Source organism: Stegostoma tigrinum, chromosome 1 (assembly GCF_030684315.1).
Source record: "Stegostoma tigrinum isolate sSteTig4 chromosome 1, sSteTig4.hap1, whole genome shotgun sequence".
Classification (NCBI taxonomy): domain Eukaryota; kingdom Metazoa; phylum Chordata; class Chondrichthyes; order Orectolobiformes; family Stegostomatidae; genus Stegostoma; species Stegostoma tigrinum.
In genome coordinates, this window is record NC_081354.1 from 83,406,257 (window position 1) to 83,424,030 (window position 17,774).

General features: G+C 38.7%; 1 protein-coding gene across 1 annotated transcript in view; it reads left to right on the top strand.

Annotated features, from left to right (window-relative positions):
- lap3 (leucine aminopeptidase 3) overlaps nucleotides 1-16,422 on the top strand; it is a 37,562-nt gene extending 21,140 nt beyond the window's left edge. The window contains exons 7-13 of the mRNA XM_048544886.1: nucleotides 3,866-4,024; nucleotides 5,552-5,676; nucleotides 6,708-6,796; nucleotides 11,074-11,176; nucleotides 12,830-12,909; nucleotides 14,016-14,125; nucleotides 15,681-16,422. Coding sequence (XP_048400843.1) covers nucleotides 3,866-4,024; nucleotides 5,552-5,676; nucleotides 6,708-6,796; nucleotides 11,074-11,176; nucleotides 12,830-12,909; nucleotides 14,016-14,125; nucleotides 15,681-15,876 — 862 coding nt within the window. The 3' untranslated portion in view covers nucleotides 15,877-16,422. The remainder of the gene's footprint in view (nucleotides 1-3,865; nucleotides 4,025-5,551; nucleotides 5,677-6,707; nucleotides 6,797-11,073; nucleotides 11,177-12,829; nucleotides 12,910-14,015; nucleotides 14,126-15,680) is intronic.
- Nucleotides 16,423-17,774: the final 1,352 nt, after the last annotated feature.

The following is a 17,774-nucleotide window of genomic DNA, read 5'->3' on the forward strand; positions in this document are numbered from 1 at the left end:
GACCCCTGAAACCGATTCGTTAGAGTTTGGCAGTTGTGCACGTGCACTCAGCTTGCGCTGCCTCAGGCAAGGCATGAAGTTTTTTAATACTGTTGGTGTGTGTCCATCAACAGTGTCAGTACTGGTTTGCACCTGCATATGGTGATGTTATTGATCCACATGCTCAATTATTCTTTCTGGCTTTGGATAACAGTTTGCCTTCCACCAATTAGCACTGTAGCTTAGGAAGCTGTTTTGTCTGCCATTTCCAAATACCCTCCACTGCCTTTCATGTTCTCCTTCTTCTACGCACTTGTGATCCTATCTCCCACACTCTGTGCTATAGAATCATAGAATCCCTACAGTATGGAAAGAGGCCATTTTGTCCATCTTGTCTGCACCAATCCGCCAAAGATCATCCCACCCAGACCCAGTCCCCCATCCTTTACACATAATCCTGCAATTACCATGGCTAATCCACCTAGCCGACACGTCCCTAGATACTATGGTGCAGTTTAGCATGGCCAATCCACTGAATCTGCACATATTTGGACTGTGGGAGGAAAACATGCAAACTCCACACAGACAGTCACCCAAGGCTAGAATTGAACCTGGGTCCCTGGTGCTGTGAGGAGGCAGTGCCTAACACTGAGCCACCATGCCACCCTATGCAGCATTCCATTTTCTGGCCTTTCTCGCCTGTGGTCAGATGGTCTATATCTTATTCCTAACAGGACAGAACCTCGTTCACTAACCAGCCAAACCTACTCTCCCTGACCCCCAATTTCTCTTCTGTTTATTTTATCAGTGTTATAATGAAGTATTGAACTCCTTAATTTCTTCTTTAAATTAGTTAGTGGGAAATGTGCATCGCTGGCTGAACCCTTGACTGTCCTTAATTACTTTGGAGATGATGGTGGTGAACAGTATTCTTGAATTGCTGCAGTCCTTAGGTTGTAGGGACACCCACAATGCTGTTGGGAAGGGAGTTCCAGGAATTTTACCCAACAACAGAAAAGAACAATGATATAGTTCTAAAACAATGTGTGTACTTTGCAGGGGATCTTGCCAGTTGTGAAGTTCCCATGCAGTTCTGCCCTTGCCCTTGTAGTTAATAGAGATCACAGGTTACAAGATACTGTCAAAGGACACTTGATAAGTTGTTGCATTGTATCTTGTCGATGTATACAGTACTGCTAAAGTATGGCGCTGGTGGAGTGAGTGAATGTTGAAAGTGGTGGATGGGTTGCATTGCCCTGATGGAGTCAAGCTTCTGGAGTGTTGTTGGAGCTCATCCGACGCAAGTTGCAAGTATTCCATTACATTGCTGACTTGTTGCTTTGTAGGTGGTGCACAGTCTTTGAGGAGTTGGGAGGTAAGTTACTCTCCACAGAATTCTTATTCTGTCACCTACTGAATGAGCCTTGATTTTCCCCTGAATCCCATTCATTGCAGTTTTACTGGGGGTTCTGATTGATACACTTGATCATACGTTCTCTTGATGTCAGGGGTAGCCACTCTGGTTTCACCCTTTGATTTCAGCTTATTTGCCCGAATTTGGCCCAATTTAATGAGGTCAGGAGCTCACTGGTCCTGGCAGAACCCAAACCGAACATCACTGAGCAAATTATTCCTTTGCAAATGCCACTCAAGAGCACTGCTATTTTACATGAACATGTGTGAAAATCTTCTGATTGTCTCGTATTGGTTGAACTAGTGGATTTGGAATCCCTTTCCCTGTTCTGGGAGTGTTGCATTTTCATGTTGGAGTCCTTTGTTCATCTGCTCTGTCTGATAGAGCAGTATGTCATTGTGGAGAAGGCAGCTGCTGTTGGTACTGTTAATCCTCTTGTTCCTCATCACGTATAAGCAGCTGCAATGCTGCAGGGAAGGCGAACAGATCAAAGTGGTCAAAAGTCAAGATTGGTAAAATAGATTCCTTCCAGTTCAGGCATAGGCTGTTCTCTCCTGTTAGTTAAAATGGTCCAAAGTTGCAATGGCCCAGTGGTATTAGAGCTGGATCATGAATCCATTGTTAATTGTCATAAAACAGCATCTGCTTCATTTGGGAAGAAAACTACCATCCTTACCTGGTCTGGCCTACATGTGATTCAGGCTTGCAGCAATGTGGTTGATTCTTAATTTCCCTGGGCCTAGCCAGTGACACCCTCATCCTGTGAATGAATTAAAAACAAAACACATTACAATAATGTAATTCAGAAATGTTGAAAACCATCTACAAACTAATTAACATACCCTGATAACAAGTCCTCCATAAGTTTCCCTGGACAGAAAAAGAACAAAACATTTTCATTCTGACACACTGGTAAGCTTTTAAAACTTAATTGCTCAATGAATCCCTGCGACGTTTTCACGCAAGTGGTTTCCACCACTCAGGAACGCGTGTGCTGGCTGTAAAAGCCAGAGTGCTGATTTAAAGGCAGAAGCAATTATTTCTTTATGTATTTAAATTAAAGACACATTTCAATTCCCCTGCCTTCAAATTATGCACTAATAAAGACTGGAAGTAACTGGCATCATTTTTTTAAGATTTTAACCTTTCCCATCCTAGCTCAAACTCAACATTTCTTGACATTTAAAATTTTGTCTGTTGCGTTTTTGTTGTTAAAAAAAATTTCTCTTCTTCTTTTGAGATAAACAGTTAGCAGTCATATTAATGGCTGATGTATGTCTAATGGCTAAAAAGTATTCTTTGTTCATTTCTTATATAAGTGGACAATAACAGTAATTATAGATTTTTTTGTATGTAATTACTGCTTATAAAAATTGCAAGGAGAAACTTCAATTCCTAGTCTGTCTTCCCTTCCCACCCTCCTACCCAATGAGTTGAAGTAATGAATAGCTGAGTAATACAGACCAGAAAGTTGAAGCCAAATACCCCAATCCATTTTGAAGTCGTTGGTAATGCTTTGCATCAGAATTCATTATCACTACTTTGACAAGGTGCCAGAACACTTGTGAATAAAACTATCACAGAAAAATAATGATAATTTTCAGAACTAAACCTGCAAAATTTGGTGAGATAGGTTGCATGTTCTAAAGGAAAGGGCTGCATCTTGATAATAAAATGTGAGGCTGGATGAACACAGCAGGCCAAGCAGCATCTCAGGAGCACAAAAGCTGACCTTTCGGGCCTAGACCCTGCTTGAACTAGTTATAAAGTTGCATGTTCTTTCAGAAGATTTGAAATGAAAGAATTATATGTACCTTAGAGCTTTAAGCAATATTATTAACAAGATTAATTAACAAGGCATTCGTTATCCAACTGTTTCAGGTATTTGCTTAAGAATTTTGTGTGCACATGAGCTGATTCTGTTCATGTCATTAGTTACGAGGGATTGTTGGAAAATCTGTTTTTCTAATACACAGATGACACATTTAGCTGGCTTCCAGAAGTGTCTCAAAAACAGGCTGGAATTACTGAAACATTTTGTCGCTGAGTACATTATTGGAAGCTAGATTAAAGTTATTAGTACCCACGGTTGTATTTGTTATGCTACTCAACTAGTAATCCAGAAAATAGCAGTTTAAGAATTTGAAATAACTTATTTTAAAAAATAGTATTTGGAAAAGGTTTTTTGTTAAAATTTTGGATGCTGCAAAATAGTAACTGGTTAATTAATCGCCTTCAGAAATGGATACCTTCTGTTCATAGTGGGTCTGGTCTATACTTGACTCCAGTTTCACACCAGTGTGATTAATTTTGACTCCTTGGTGAAATGATGCAGCAAACCATTTGGGGAGACTAGGGATGGACAATCACAGATATTCTTTCCAGCATTTAAAACAATAGCAATTTCTTATGACACAATTTTACTGAGGGCAGTTGCCAATATTATTTATTTTCCATTTATGTCTGACACAGATCCAAATCCTGGATTGAGGATCAACAGATGGGAGCGTTCCTTAGTGTAGCTAAAGGTTCAGATGAAGAACCAGTTTTCTTAGAGATTCACTATAATGGTTCTACAGTTGCCAGTGAATCACCGCTAGTCTTTGTGGGAAAAGGTATAACATTTGACAGGTAGGCTCTGATTTTGTCTCGTATTTTCTCCATAAATTTAAAAGTTCAAGAAGTTGTGTCCTGCTTTTTTAATCGTAAACATAGTGATTAAATAATACAGTTGAACTTCAACAGAAGCAAACAAACAGGTTTGTTGGAGAGAGGGGTGGGGTGTGGTTCATATTTGAGAAAATATTTTTGACCTAAATCTATCTCCAACCTGTTGATTTTCAGCTTTGACTGAAACTGGAAGTTAGTTGCATAACTAACTTGTTTCAAAGAAACAGTTTGAAACTTGAACTATGGTAATGAGGATGGGTATTTCTGTTTTTGGGCTTTGCTTCCACTGACCAAACCAGCCTAGAGTCGGGAACCGTAGCAGCTTTGTCAAGACAAGGTGATAGATTCAGGCATTTCAGTGCTTCCAGATACCTGCCTGAGGAAATTCCATAGCCTGAAGTTTCTCCAGTGGCCTTCCCCAACAATTCCTGACCTCTGTCTCTCACCAGGCCCCTATAATCCCTACACCCACCAGGTTCTGACCTCTACCCCAACTCCCTCCACACCCTCAATCCATCGTGCACCTGTGAGACAATATCTCTTCTAGTTTTAGACTCTTGATTATTCCCCATCCCTATCCAGGAAGGCTACAGTTCTCTCCAGTGCATGAGCAATGGCATTATTCCCTCTCCTTACTCGCTCCAGTCAGGACCAGGCACCTTCACAGGCTCCAATCCTGTTTGTCATGAGGGCTCCACTTCTGCTGTGCCTTCCCCCACCCTTATACTAGTCAACCTTCTGGTCATTCCCCTCCTTAAATGACTCCTATTTCCCACCATAGGTTCACCTGTTCCAATAGCCATTAATAAACAGCACCTTGCCTGAGGTTCAGCAGTTGATCATGCTGGCCATTTAGGGAATGAACTGATTTGTGATACCAGAGCTGGCTGAAACTCAGCAGTGTGTGATAGCATCCACTTAATGCTGGCCAGTCCAGTAAAAGTTATTTTATAGTAAAAGTTACATTATTTTTGTTTCTAAATGTTCCATCTTTCCACTATTGAACTCTAGTGTTTTAGGAGAGTGCATTCTGACAGTGCAAACTCGCTTGGCAAAAGCCCTGTTCGTCCTGTAGATCAAAAGTCAGTTTTCTACTTCTCTGTGTCAAAATGTAAAGGCATTACTTACCTCAGTAATAAAAGCTTTCGTGGGATTTCCATCCAAAGTAAACCATCATCCCATCTTGCCTTCCCTTCAGTCTACCTGGACCTAGGTTTGGGCATTGTTGGTAGAACCTTGATGTAAATTAACATTTGAATTCAAATGTTGGTTGAGCTTTTCCAGATTTTTGTTGAGGTATTTCATAATATTGGACAGCTAACTGAAAAACCCATGATAGTGAGCTACAGTAAATCACTTAGGTTCTTAGAAAATTCATTCCTTTATATGATGGTTGAAGTTAAAGTTGGTTATAAAACAGATTTGCATTTTGTATCTATGCATATGGTATTATGTTTTAGCTGACTGTATTTCCATCTTTTTTGGCAGTGGTGGAATTTCAATCAAACCTGCTTCAGGTATGGAAGCAATGAGAGCTGACATGGGTGGAGCAGCAACAATCTGTTCTGCAATCATCACTGCAGCATCTTTACAACTTCCCATTAACATTATAGGTAAAACAGCAGAATATAATTCTCCTGTAAGGCTGACAACTTTGAGATGTGACTAAAATTACAATCTAGCATTTTTACTTTGCCTTATTTGCACAATTTATGAATCCCAGAACTCTGAACCCTTTGGGTACTGATTACCAGTTCCTGCATTTAAAAAAATGGAAGAATTATCTAGTGACTACATAATTTATGTACCATTTTAGAAAGAACTGTATAGAATCACATTTTAAAACCATGGAATAATTGTATTTTTCTTGTGTGAAGATTTTCCAGCTCATACTTTGTTAAATTTCAAAAAGTTAAAATTCACATCTGTGGAAGGCAGTTTTGGAACTCCTTTGGTTTTTAAAAATAGTTTATCTCAACAAATCAATGTTATTTTTTCCAAATGTTTACCTGTATTAATATTCAGCAAACATTGTTTTAATTGGCACTTTTCAATTGGCAAAAATTACATAACTCAAATACCGCTATCTACTATGATGTCTGAGTATTTATCTTGTACATAAAGTATAACAGCGATGTGTATACCCTCTGCATTACATTTCTGTTATTTACTATTTGTTTTTACATTAATTTTACTATCATGGGTTTTTCAGTTAGCTGTCCAATATTATTGATTTGTGTTGATGTTTTTACATAGATTTTGGGGGGATGTTGATGTCTCAAAGCTTCATTTGGTCAAGTTTTACTGAGGTTATGCGTACCTCTTGATTATCTGGAATATTTTATCAATTAGCACACCCCTGGTCCTATAGGTGCTGGTTAATAAAATATTCGCTGTATTATCTCAGCTTAGATGTAATTGTCACCTATACATCATTTATTAAATGGGCTAGCAGTGGAACAAGGGAGACTTAAAGTGCCTTGCCGTCCTCCCAAAAGGAGTTTCAGTTGTCCACACACCGCATGCTGAATTTACATGTAATTCTTACTACTTCTATTAGTGGATCCCAGAATATGGAGAACCATACTTGGTTTTGGTGGAAAAGCTTCGTTATTAATTTTGTTAATACTCATATAACTTCTAGGTCTGGCTCCTTTGTGTGAGAATATGCTGAATGGCAGAGCAAATAAACCTGGTGATGTAGTCAAGGCAAAGAACGGGAAAACGATACAGGTAAATTGATTTTTTTTATTGTTGAAATGCACCACCCATGTTGTGAGCCATAATTCTGTGCACTTTCAACTTTGGTCTTTTTTAATTCCTTCATGCAATGAGGGCATCATTGGCTCGGCAGCAGTTATTGCCCATTTATAATTGCCCAGAGGACAATTGAAAATCAACCACATTGCTGTGGGTCTGGAGTCACATGTACGCCAGACCAAGCAAGGATAGCAGTTTCCTTCCAAGAAAGACATCAGCAAACCAGATTGGTTTTTCTGACAGTTGTATTTATCATTAGACTCTTAATTCTAGAAAATTATTGAATTCAAATTCGACCAGCTGCCATGGTGGGATTCGAAACCGGGTCCCCAAAACATTACCTGGCACACTGCATTAACAGTCCAGGGATGATACCATTATACCATCACTTCCCCTCTTTAGTTCAATCTTCAGATTAAAAACATATCAGATTTTTTTGGACATCCATGTGGATAATATTCATTCACAGCCCAATACACATGGTGTTAGTGACCTCAAATATCAGGCAGGACTTACCTATCAAATATCCCTGCTGATGCTCTGTGATCTGTTCGTACTGGCTGAGTGCTGTGTTTGGTGAAAGATTCTAAATTTATCTCAGTAAGTTATATTAAATTTGTAGTTTTAAATCTTATTCACTTCTTGAATAATTGGGTACCATTTTTCACTTTTCCAAGACACAATTCAAATCTAGAGAGTTTCAGAAATTAATGAAAACACAATTACTTCAAAGTTGGGTCATTCAGGAGAAAATCAAAAAGCACTTTTTCACATAAGGGAAATTCAGATGTGGGCTTTGCTTGTTTGACCAGCATTTGTTGACCATCCCTAACTGCCCTGAGAAGGTGATTTTGAGTTAAAATGGTGTCTCCTTGGAAAAATAGCTTAAACGTTGCTCCAGTCCTTTGTTTTGCTTCATGTGTATAGTTCAGCAAGGTAAATTGTCCTATTGTTAATGTGTGTTTGGGAGAAAGATGCAATTTATATGAGTATACCTCCGGGCTTATATACCTATGAACATTAGGAACAGGAGTAGGCCACTCAGTTCCTTGAGACAGCTCTGCCATTCAATAAACTCATGGCTGATCTGATTATTCCACATTTCTGCCTTTCCCCAATAATCTTTCACCCCCATCAAGAAACTATTTATTTTTGCCTTAAAAAATATTCAAAGACTGTTTCTACTGCCTTTTGAGGAAGAGTTTACCAAAAACCCATGACTCTCTGTGAGAAAAAAAAACTTTTATTTCTGTCTTGAATGTGACTGCTTAGTTTTAAACAGTGACCCCCAGTTCTTGATTCTCTCACAACTGGAAACATCTTTTCTACATCCACCCTGTCCAGGCCCCTCTGGACCTTACATGTTTTCATCAAGTCACCTCTTATTCTCGAAATCCAGTGGATACAAGCCTAGTTTTTCCAATCTTATCTTATAAGACAACCTCACCAGTCGGGTATTAGTCCAGGGAACCTTTTCTGAACCTTTTCTAATGTTTACATCCTTCCTTAAATAAAGAAACGTACTATACTCTGTAGTCAATATATGGCTTTAAGCAATTGCCCTGTACAAATGAAGCATACCCTGTCTACATTCTTATTCAATTCACCTCACACTATACAATAAGGTTTTGTTAGCTTTTTGTACTGTTTTCTGTGCCTGCATACTCATTTTGTATTTCATGCACTAGGACACCCAGAGCTCTGACTGTACCTCAAGCTTTTTGCTACAGAACCTTCCAAATAACATTTTCAAGTATTTCAAAGTTGTATATACTCCTGTGCTGCATAAACACTGTCACTAATTTACAGTCTCTCACAAAGTCCCTTCTGACCTTACACCTATGACCTCAAGTTTTGGACTCCCCTACCTTGAGGAAAAGACCTTGGCTATTCACCCTATCTATGCCCCTTGTGATTTTATAAGCTCACCCTTCAGCCTCCGACGATCCAGGGGAAAAAAGCCCCAGCCTATTCATCCTCTCCCTATAACTCAAACCCTCGAGTGCTGGCAATATTCTTGTAAATCTTTTCTCCAAAGTCCTTGATGCTGAATTCCAGGCGCTAACTACTCACTGTATCAAAACGTTTTTTTCTCACCTCACATTTGCTTCTTTTGCACACTTTAAAATTGTGACCTGTGGTTCTTAATTAATTTATACTTGAGTTATTAATTAACAATGTTAGGAAATGCTTAACAGAAACAAAAACATTATATTAACATTTATATTAAATGTGCAGTTAATAAATGTTCAAAAGAAACAGACAAAAATATTAGAAAGTTACATAATACCTGTAAGATACTACATATGTTTTGATTAACTTGCCTTGCAGATTAAATCTGTATATTATCTGTTGTCATCCTTACGGGAAATTCCCAGCTCTTCCAGCATCATGGTGAGGATGGCTGAAATATCCCTATACTGTAAATCTTTTCTGCACCCTCTTAGGTTTAACAACATCACTCCTGTAGAAGAGCGACCAGAATTGTACACAGTATTCTAAAGGTGGCTTCATCACTTTTACTATGGCTTTTTGAAAGCAGTAAAAGAGAGATTTTGACACAGACCTTCATCAGCAATCTTTTGGGGAAGTTCTGCATGACAGTAGTGCTTTGCATGTTCAAGGTAGAGAGTACCAAGGGCAGCAGAGAACAAAAATTGTCCAGACCTTGCCCACAGAAAGCATCCTCTATGTCTCTGCAAGAGGAAAAAGACAGAAAACCCAAGGAAGCTTAAAACAAAAGAATTCGCAGAAGAAAAGGCTTACGTTCACCTGATTAGAGTACAATGAACAGTGTTGTCAAGAATCAGAAAGACAATGATGAAAATAAATTTCCACTTTGTCATCTAGTCTTTTGATCTTTGAAATTTTGTTTATCCATTATATTGCTTTGCGTCCATTATGAATGTTTTAAATAGTTTGCCTTATGATTGTCTTAATGGTGATTGGATGTATCTGTAGGATTTTGAAGATGTATAGTTTAAGTTGCAAAATATAGAGATCCTTTCTTTTCAATGTTGTTGTTAAAGTTGTGTGTTTCAATAAATAGAGATTTTTGTTCTGTCACTAAAGAAAACCTAACAGTTGTCATTCAGACAAATTGGTCATTTTGGTGCTCTTATTTGGATTTTATGTATTTTTTGATGGTTTGTGGCACAGTGGGAAAAGATTCGTGACACCGACTTCCCAATTATGTCATGACAACTTATTCACATTTTATTCTGTCTGACATATTCTGGTAAGGTTTCTCCTCATAGGGAAAAGAGAACATGATCTGTAGTTTACATTCTAGCCTAGCTTTGTGTCACTGGTAAATGTGGAGATATCTCAGCTGGTCTCTTCATCCCAATTATGTATACACATTGCGAACGCCTCGGCCTTGCCATTGATTCTAATAGAACCGCATTAATAACAGCCTGAGAATCACCTGTTTATTCTTCCTCTCCTTTCTGTCTGTTAATCAAATCTGATATAAACCAATACATCGCCTCAATGTTATACAAGATGGATAATATGGTAGGCGGATGAGTTGGCAGATGGTTAGGGTGATGGCATGACAGGATGGTAGAGTGGTTGCAAGGTGGCTAGTGCGTGAGTGGATAGGGTGGATTAGGCAGCGGTCTGATCCATTCAAGGTAGCTAATAAATTCAGATTGAGGCACTGGGTTCTCGGAGTGTTTTGGGCAGAGGGGATGTGTTGTCAGACGATGACGTGGATTCAGTTTGGATGGGGTTGAGTTGAAATTTGTGGGTGGTCAGTTGGTGGTGTTGGAAGTCAGGTTGAGGATTGTGTCTTGGGGGGTTAGCGGTGTGTCAGGGATCAGTTCGTTGTTACCCAATGGTTAGACCAGGTTTCAATCCCTACGGTGTTTCCTGGGTAAATCTCTAAGTCAGTGAATTAGAATTTTCTGAAATCTCTGAGTTTGAAAGTTGGAGACTTTCTTGGAGGTTTCTAATGCCGGCTAATTGCCTAGGAGAAGTTTAAACTACAAGGGTAATTTGCATGTGGTCAGGTGTACTGGGACTTTTGCCTGGTCCTGACTCACAAGGCTTTTGTATAGTACTGCAGTGACTGTCTTTACATCAGATGATCTGAGCCCTGATTTGTGAAATCATCAGATGTAACTGACTTGGAGCAGAACCCTATGTTTTTACACTATCTGTTGTTTTACATGTAGGGATTTTGGGAATGGATCTTATTTGTGAAGATTTTAAAACGCGCACTGCTTGTATTCTCCTCTGTCTTTAAGGTGGATAACACTGATGCTGAAGGTCGATTGATACTAGCTGATGCTCTATGCTATGCACACAGCTTTAACCCCAAAGCAATTGTAAATGCTGCAACGTTAACAGGTACTGTATCACTGCCTTTGATGTTGCACAAACTCTGAGAGTGCATGAGAAATAAAACAGTGGCATACTCACTGATTTCATCAAGAATAAGAGTACTGAAACATTATTCAGCTACACCTGCAGCATTTTACTAGTTCCACATTTAATGTAAAGTATTCTTTGGACATGATGTTGCTGGGCAGGATTGTTGTTTATGTCCAAACACTTCCCCTGAGAAGGTGATAGTGAGACATCTTGAAAATGGAATCCGTGTGATATCCTTTGTATTGGTTTGACACAACTCAGTTGTCTCCACAGCCACTTCAGAAGGCAGTTGAATCAATCATGCTGGCATATTTCTGGAGGCATATGTAGGCCAGACAAGGTTTGAATGTTCAATATTCCTTCCTTAAAGGATGTTAATGAATCAATTGTGTTAATACAACAATTTTTCTTATCATTGATAACAAAGTGTGAAGCTGGATGAACACAACAGGCCAAGCAGCATCTCAGGAGCACAAAAGCTGACATTTCGGGCCTAGACCCTTCATTGGAGAGGGAACTGGAATAAATAGGGAGAGAGGGGGAGGCGGACTGAAGAGGGAGAGTAAAGAAGATAGGTGGAGAGGAGAGGTATAGGTGGTGCGGTAGGGAGGGGATAGGTCAGTCCAGGGAAGACGGACAGGTCAAGGAGGCGGGATGAGATAGTAGGTAGGAAATGGAGGTGCGGCTTGAGGTGGGAGGAAGGGATGGGTGAGAGGAAGAACAGGTTAGGGAAACGGAGACAGGCTGGACTGGTTTTTGGATGCAGTGGGGGAAGGGGAGATTTTGAAACTTGTGAAGTCCACATTGATACCACATGGCTGCAGGGTTCCCAAGCGGAATATGAGTTGCTGTTCCTGCAACCTTCGGGTGGCATCATTGTGGCACTGCAGGAGGCCCATGATGGACATGTCGTCTGAGGAATGGGAGGGGGAGTTGAAATGGTTGGCGACTGGGAGGTGCAGTTGTTTATTGCGAACCGAGCGGAGGTGTTCTGCAAAGTGGTCCCCAAACCTCCGCTTGGTTTCCCCAATGTAGAGGAAGCCACACCGGGTACAGTGAATACAGTATACTACATTGGCAGATGTGCAGGTGAACATCTGCTTAATATGGAATGTCATCTTGGGGCCTGGGATGGGGGTGAGGGAGGAGGTGTGGGGACAAGTTTAGCATTTCCTGCGGTTGCAGGGGAAGGTGCCGGGTGTGGTGGGGTTGGAGGGGTGTGTGTAGCGAACAAGGGAGTCACGGAGAGAGTGGTCTCTCCGGAAAGCAGACAGGGGAGGGGATGGAAAAATGTCTTGGGTGGTGGAGTCGGATTGTAAATGGCAGAAGTGTCGGAGGATAATGCGTTGTATCCGGAGGTTGGTAGGGTGGTAGTTGTTGTTTACTGAAACCATTTTTTATTTCTAGATGTTTTAAAGAAGACTAAATTTAAATACATAATCTGCCATAGTAAAATTTTCATTTATTAACTCTGGATTATTGGTTCTGAGGTCTTATTCAAGTAACCTAATCACTGCCTTGTTGTGACAGCAGAAATGTCATATCTTATATAATGTAAGTTCTTTCCTGCGAAACAATAGTTTTGAAACAAAATCAAATTCCAGTGATTTAATTTGTGCTATTTCACAGGTGCTATGGATGTTGCCCTTGGATCAGCAGCTACTGGGGTGTTCACCAATTCTGACTGGTTGTGGGGACTCCTCAGACAAGTAAGAATCATTTCTGCAGTGTTTTATGCTAGATGTCATTTCTGCATAAAACTTGTTTAAAAATTTATATGAGAACTAGCTCTGCAACCCTATACTCATGTGAGAATTCAGGCTTGCAGGAAGTCTAGGTCAGAGAAAGAGCTAAGATATTGTTTTCCATCCTGATTTGCCATTTAAATTTTCACGAAAAAACAACCAATCAACATTCTTGTGTGACTCTCTTAAATGACCAAGCCTTTTCTTTTGCCTATGCTGCACATTGATGTTGTAACATTAGTGTGAATTTGTGAATAACGGTCTATTTCCCCATCAGATTAATGAGACTGATTTTACGATTACTTGTAAATAGCACTATTTGAATTAACCCTGCATATAAAGCCTCAAAATCATGCTTCTGTTTAAACTCAGCATATATGAAACCCTCCTTTTCAGCCACAGGATGCTATACTTGCATTAGTTAGCCACCTCAATTTTTCATACACAAATGAACGTTTTATTTACTGTTACATTTATAACTGCACAAGGAATGCAGGAGACAAAATGGACTGTGTTGTGAAGATGTGCAACAGTTTTACACATACTCATGTTTTGTATTTTCAGACCGATTTCCCAGGCTTCAAAGGTCAATTTATGTACCAGCATCTATGGTGCAGTTCTAGTTACAATAAAGGGACATGACCTTGTGAATGCAAATTTACAATAACATATTTAATAGTCAAATATCTTAATTTATTATGTTAATTGATGCAGTATTGTATTAAATTGCAACAAGACAGTGCCATTTTTACATTCAGTTCTGTCTTGCATTCAAGTCCTTCATGGCACAGTGTTTAAACGTTTATTTTGAAGATAATTTGGAGCAATAAATTCTGAACAATTATGTTTTTTTGGCACTAACTTGACAAATTAAACAATCATTTGAATTTGAGTGGATGCTTTTATTTATCTTTATCTGTTTTAAACTGTAATGTTAACAGTATGAATATAAAGTTTTTCATTGAGGATTAGGTTTAATTAGTCATTTTTGATTTTGATCATGGGAGTTCATATCCTTTATTTATGTCTTTTTGATCATAATTGATGAAGCTGATATGTTCTTGTTTTAGGCAAGTGTTGTGACTGGAGATCGAGTGTGGAGAATGCCACTTTTTCAACATTACACCAGGCAGGTCATAGAATCGCAACTGGCAGACCTAAACAACATTGGAAAATACAGGTGACTGTGGTGTTAAGTACATAATTTAAGTACATTCTTACTTTGTATATTGTGCTTTGTGGCTTTAGAAGTACCTAACATGGAATGTGGAAAAATAATCATAGAAACAGGGTTATGTAATTAAACTGTTTTAACTTGTTCTATTGTGTCACAGCTAATCTAAATCTTAACTATCCTCCCAGTTTACTCTATATCCCTTAATACCCGTGGATGTCAAAAATCTGTCTGTCTTTAAAAAAAGAATTCTACTCCATGATCCGTACACAATCAAATGTGAAACTCCTCAACCGAAACCATTCATTCGGCATGTCTTGATTAGGGAATTTCTACATACTGATGATGTGGCACTGGTTTATCTTATGACCATTTCTCTGCAAAGAAGAGATGAGAATCAGGATGGGGACTTCGCTGGAAGTCTGTCCTTTCAGGTTTTCAGCTTGCTGTTAATCTAGACAATATACAGGAAGAGGCTTGAACAAGGTTTGCAATTCAGGGTTAGATGATATTGTCAATACCCCAGCAACATTTTTGTAAGAACCTGTGCTGCTATTGTTAGTTGCTGCTATTGTTAGTTCCTTATTTTGCCTACATATTCATTTTTGATAGCAATCTAAAAATTGTATTATTTAAAATTGAGAAATTTTAGGGAAATTAATTTCAGTCAGGTAAAACCAGAAATAAGTCTGACACTCAGTTTTCTCAGAGACATTGGATATTAAACAATTATTTGTACAGCTAACAGTTTTGCTTTCCTGAAAACTGTTGTTTCATTCACTTCCACTTCCACTTACTCTCTTTTTAAGATACTGTTGGAGATCCATGGTAATCAACGCTTTCACTGGATTTCCATGCATTTCATGCAGCCAGCTATCCTAAATCCTCAGTACAATTAGTGCTGGTAATTCCCTAATGACACCTGATCATAATTAATTAGACCTTAACTGATGCCATTCAATGATTGGAGTAGGCCTGCTCGTTGCTTACCTTAAATATAAACACATTATAATCGATCCCACAATATGTTGCAAACAGTGTCTTCAAGTTGGAAGATTTGAATGTAGTGCCCAGAACTCTGTTATGTTATGCACTGCATGTAACGACAAGAATTGAATGTAATTAAACTGTGAATGTTCTTGTACCACAGCAAAAAACAATTACACTATGTAACTAACATTAAACTTTTGGAAGACCATATTGCTTACTGTTCATAAAGAAACAAAAGTTTCAAAACATCCTCTCAGTTAACGAAAGTGAAATATTCAAAGGGAGCTTGGTAATGTTAACAAAATTGTTGCAGTGATGATCTAATGAACCAGTTATCCAAAAGACCTGCCGAGATATAATATTCTTGTATGTGCTTCACTTTATTATGCCCATTTAATCATAAAAAAGAGCAAAAATAATGCGGAGAAAAATGGAACAAAAATTAATGTTTTGTTTTATTGTGAATCTCTGAGGAAGGGTATTTCTGAATTAAAAATCCATGGTAAGATTTCAAAAAAGTATATTTTCTGCCTGTTTGATAATTTCACTATGCTCTGATATGTTCCTGCAGGTCTGGTGGTGCATGTACAGCTGCAGCATTTCTGCGAGAGTTTGTTACAGTCTCTCACTGGGCTCACCTTGACATAGCTGGTGTTATGTCAAACAAAGATGAAGTTCCATACCTGCGGAAGGGAATGGCAGGAAGACCAACCAGGACATTAGTGGAATTTACAGCCTACCTGAGTCAAGAAAGCCAAAATTCTTAAATTGTCCTTTTAAAGATGTGCCCACTTTTTCTTTTGTATGTTTAAATTACATGGATTTCATAATTTCATTGCCCATATAAATGCCCCTTTTGTATCTCTGATAAGTCTTGATTTTGTTTTGCATCTGGAAAAACAGTAATTAAATCAAAAAGGATGCACGATTTTATCTTGCAAACTCTGTTGAAGAAGAATCTCATCATGATTGACACTTGATTATAGAGGCTTTAAATGGTAACTTTTTTTCTCCTCCAAACCATAACTTCCATCATTCATTGTGCAACTGTTCATTTTATGTTAAAATGGCACCTATTTTGCAGCAACACAAAATCTGCAGTGTTTCCAGTGCCTTTTGCAAATACTGAAACTGTAAAAACCTATGGATTTTGATAATTAATGATCATTGTTGACAAGTCTTTGCTGTTCACAGGAAAAGCTGACACATAGATCAAGCATTCGATATGATTAAACATGAGTATTTTTGTAATATTTTAATATTCAAAATGATCTTAGCCAAAACAATAAAGATTAAACTAGATATAACAATAATTTCTAACTGATCTGAGCTGTAATTGCAAAACTTAGAACATTGACAGTCACAGTCAGACAGTCTCAAATTAATAGATGGAGAATAATTCCTGGATGTGGACAGTATCGATCTTCAACTTTTACAAGGGTAATTAGAAGAACAGAAAATATGACTGAGAAGGAGGCCAGTTGTTCTGTTGTATTTGTACTGACCATTCCATTTTGTCATATAGCTATGTAGCTCATGACACTTAAAGTGCATATCTATGTAGTTTATGTTGTTTCAGGAATAATCATGAAACTAATGAATTATCAGAATTCAACTGGTGCATGGTTTTCAGGAAAGGAAATCATCAACCTTAGACAGTCTGGCCTATGTGTAATTCCAGACCCACGATGCTCTTAACTGCACCCTTGAAAATTTGTTTTATCAAGCTAACACAGAAATGTTGAACAACAATAAAACTGGGTAGGCCATCCAGCATTGAGCTCAGATTCGAAAACGGCAAAGGTGTAATCAGTCCTACTGGTACACTGATACACAGCTGTGAATGAAAAGACCTGGGAGTCCTCAAGTTGACTACAGATCTTCTGAAGTCTCATAGCATCAGATCAGACATGGAAAGGTAAGAACTCCGGGCTGATATCAACCATCCTAACTCAGCTGGTGAACTACCATCTGAACACAATTTGGAAGGAGCAAGAAGTAGCGAGCACACAAAGTAAACTCTGAATGCAGTGATTACATTTGTCCACACCCTGACTCGGCTGGGTGAGCCCTGAAAAACAAACCTACTATACTGGCTATCTAGCAGGTGGTGAGGAAACTGACAACAAGGAGAAATCCATGCATTTCATGCAGCCAGCTGTCCCAAATGTTCTGTACAATTAGTCATAGTAATTCCCTAATGACACCAGCTCATGAAAATTAATTAGACCTTAGCTGATGCCATTAAATGATTAGACTTTCCCCTCATTGATCTACCTATTATGGACATATCTGTCCATGATAGTAGGACTAACAATTCTTGTTGATATGTACTGTCTTAACAGTTGAGGATATGCTCCAATGTGTTTTGTCGTACTGCTGCCATGTTCAACTGATTGAAAACTGATCTGGCAACTCAAAACTAGCCATCCATGAGCCTCTGGGTCATCAGCAGATGGAGAGCTGCATTCAACCACTATCTATGGCTGCTCTTGCATACACCTCTCACTACAATTACTGTCTAGCCAAGAGATCAGCCTTGCTCTCACAATGTGCATCTTAGTTTAACATAAAGTTCCAGTGAAGATCAACACTTTAGTATATGTCAGAACAACAAACTTGTGAATAAAATTCATGGAATAAAAAGGACTGTAGCAACCTGGAC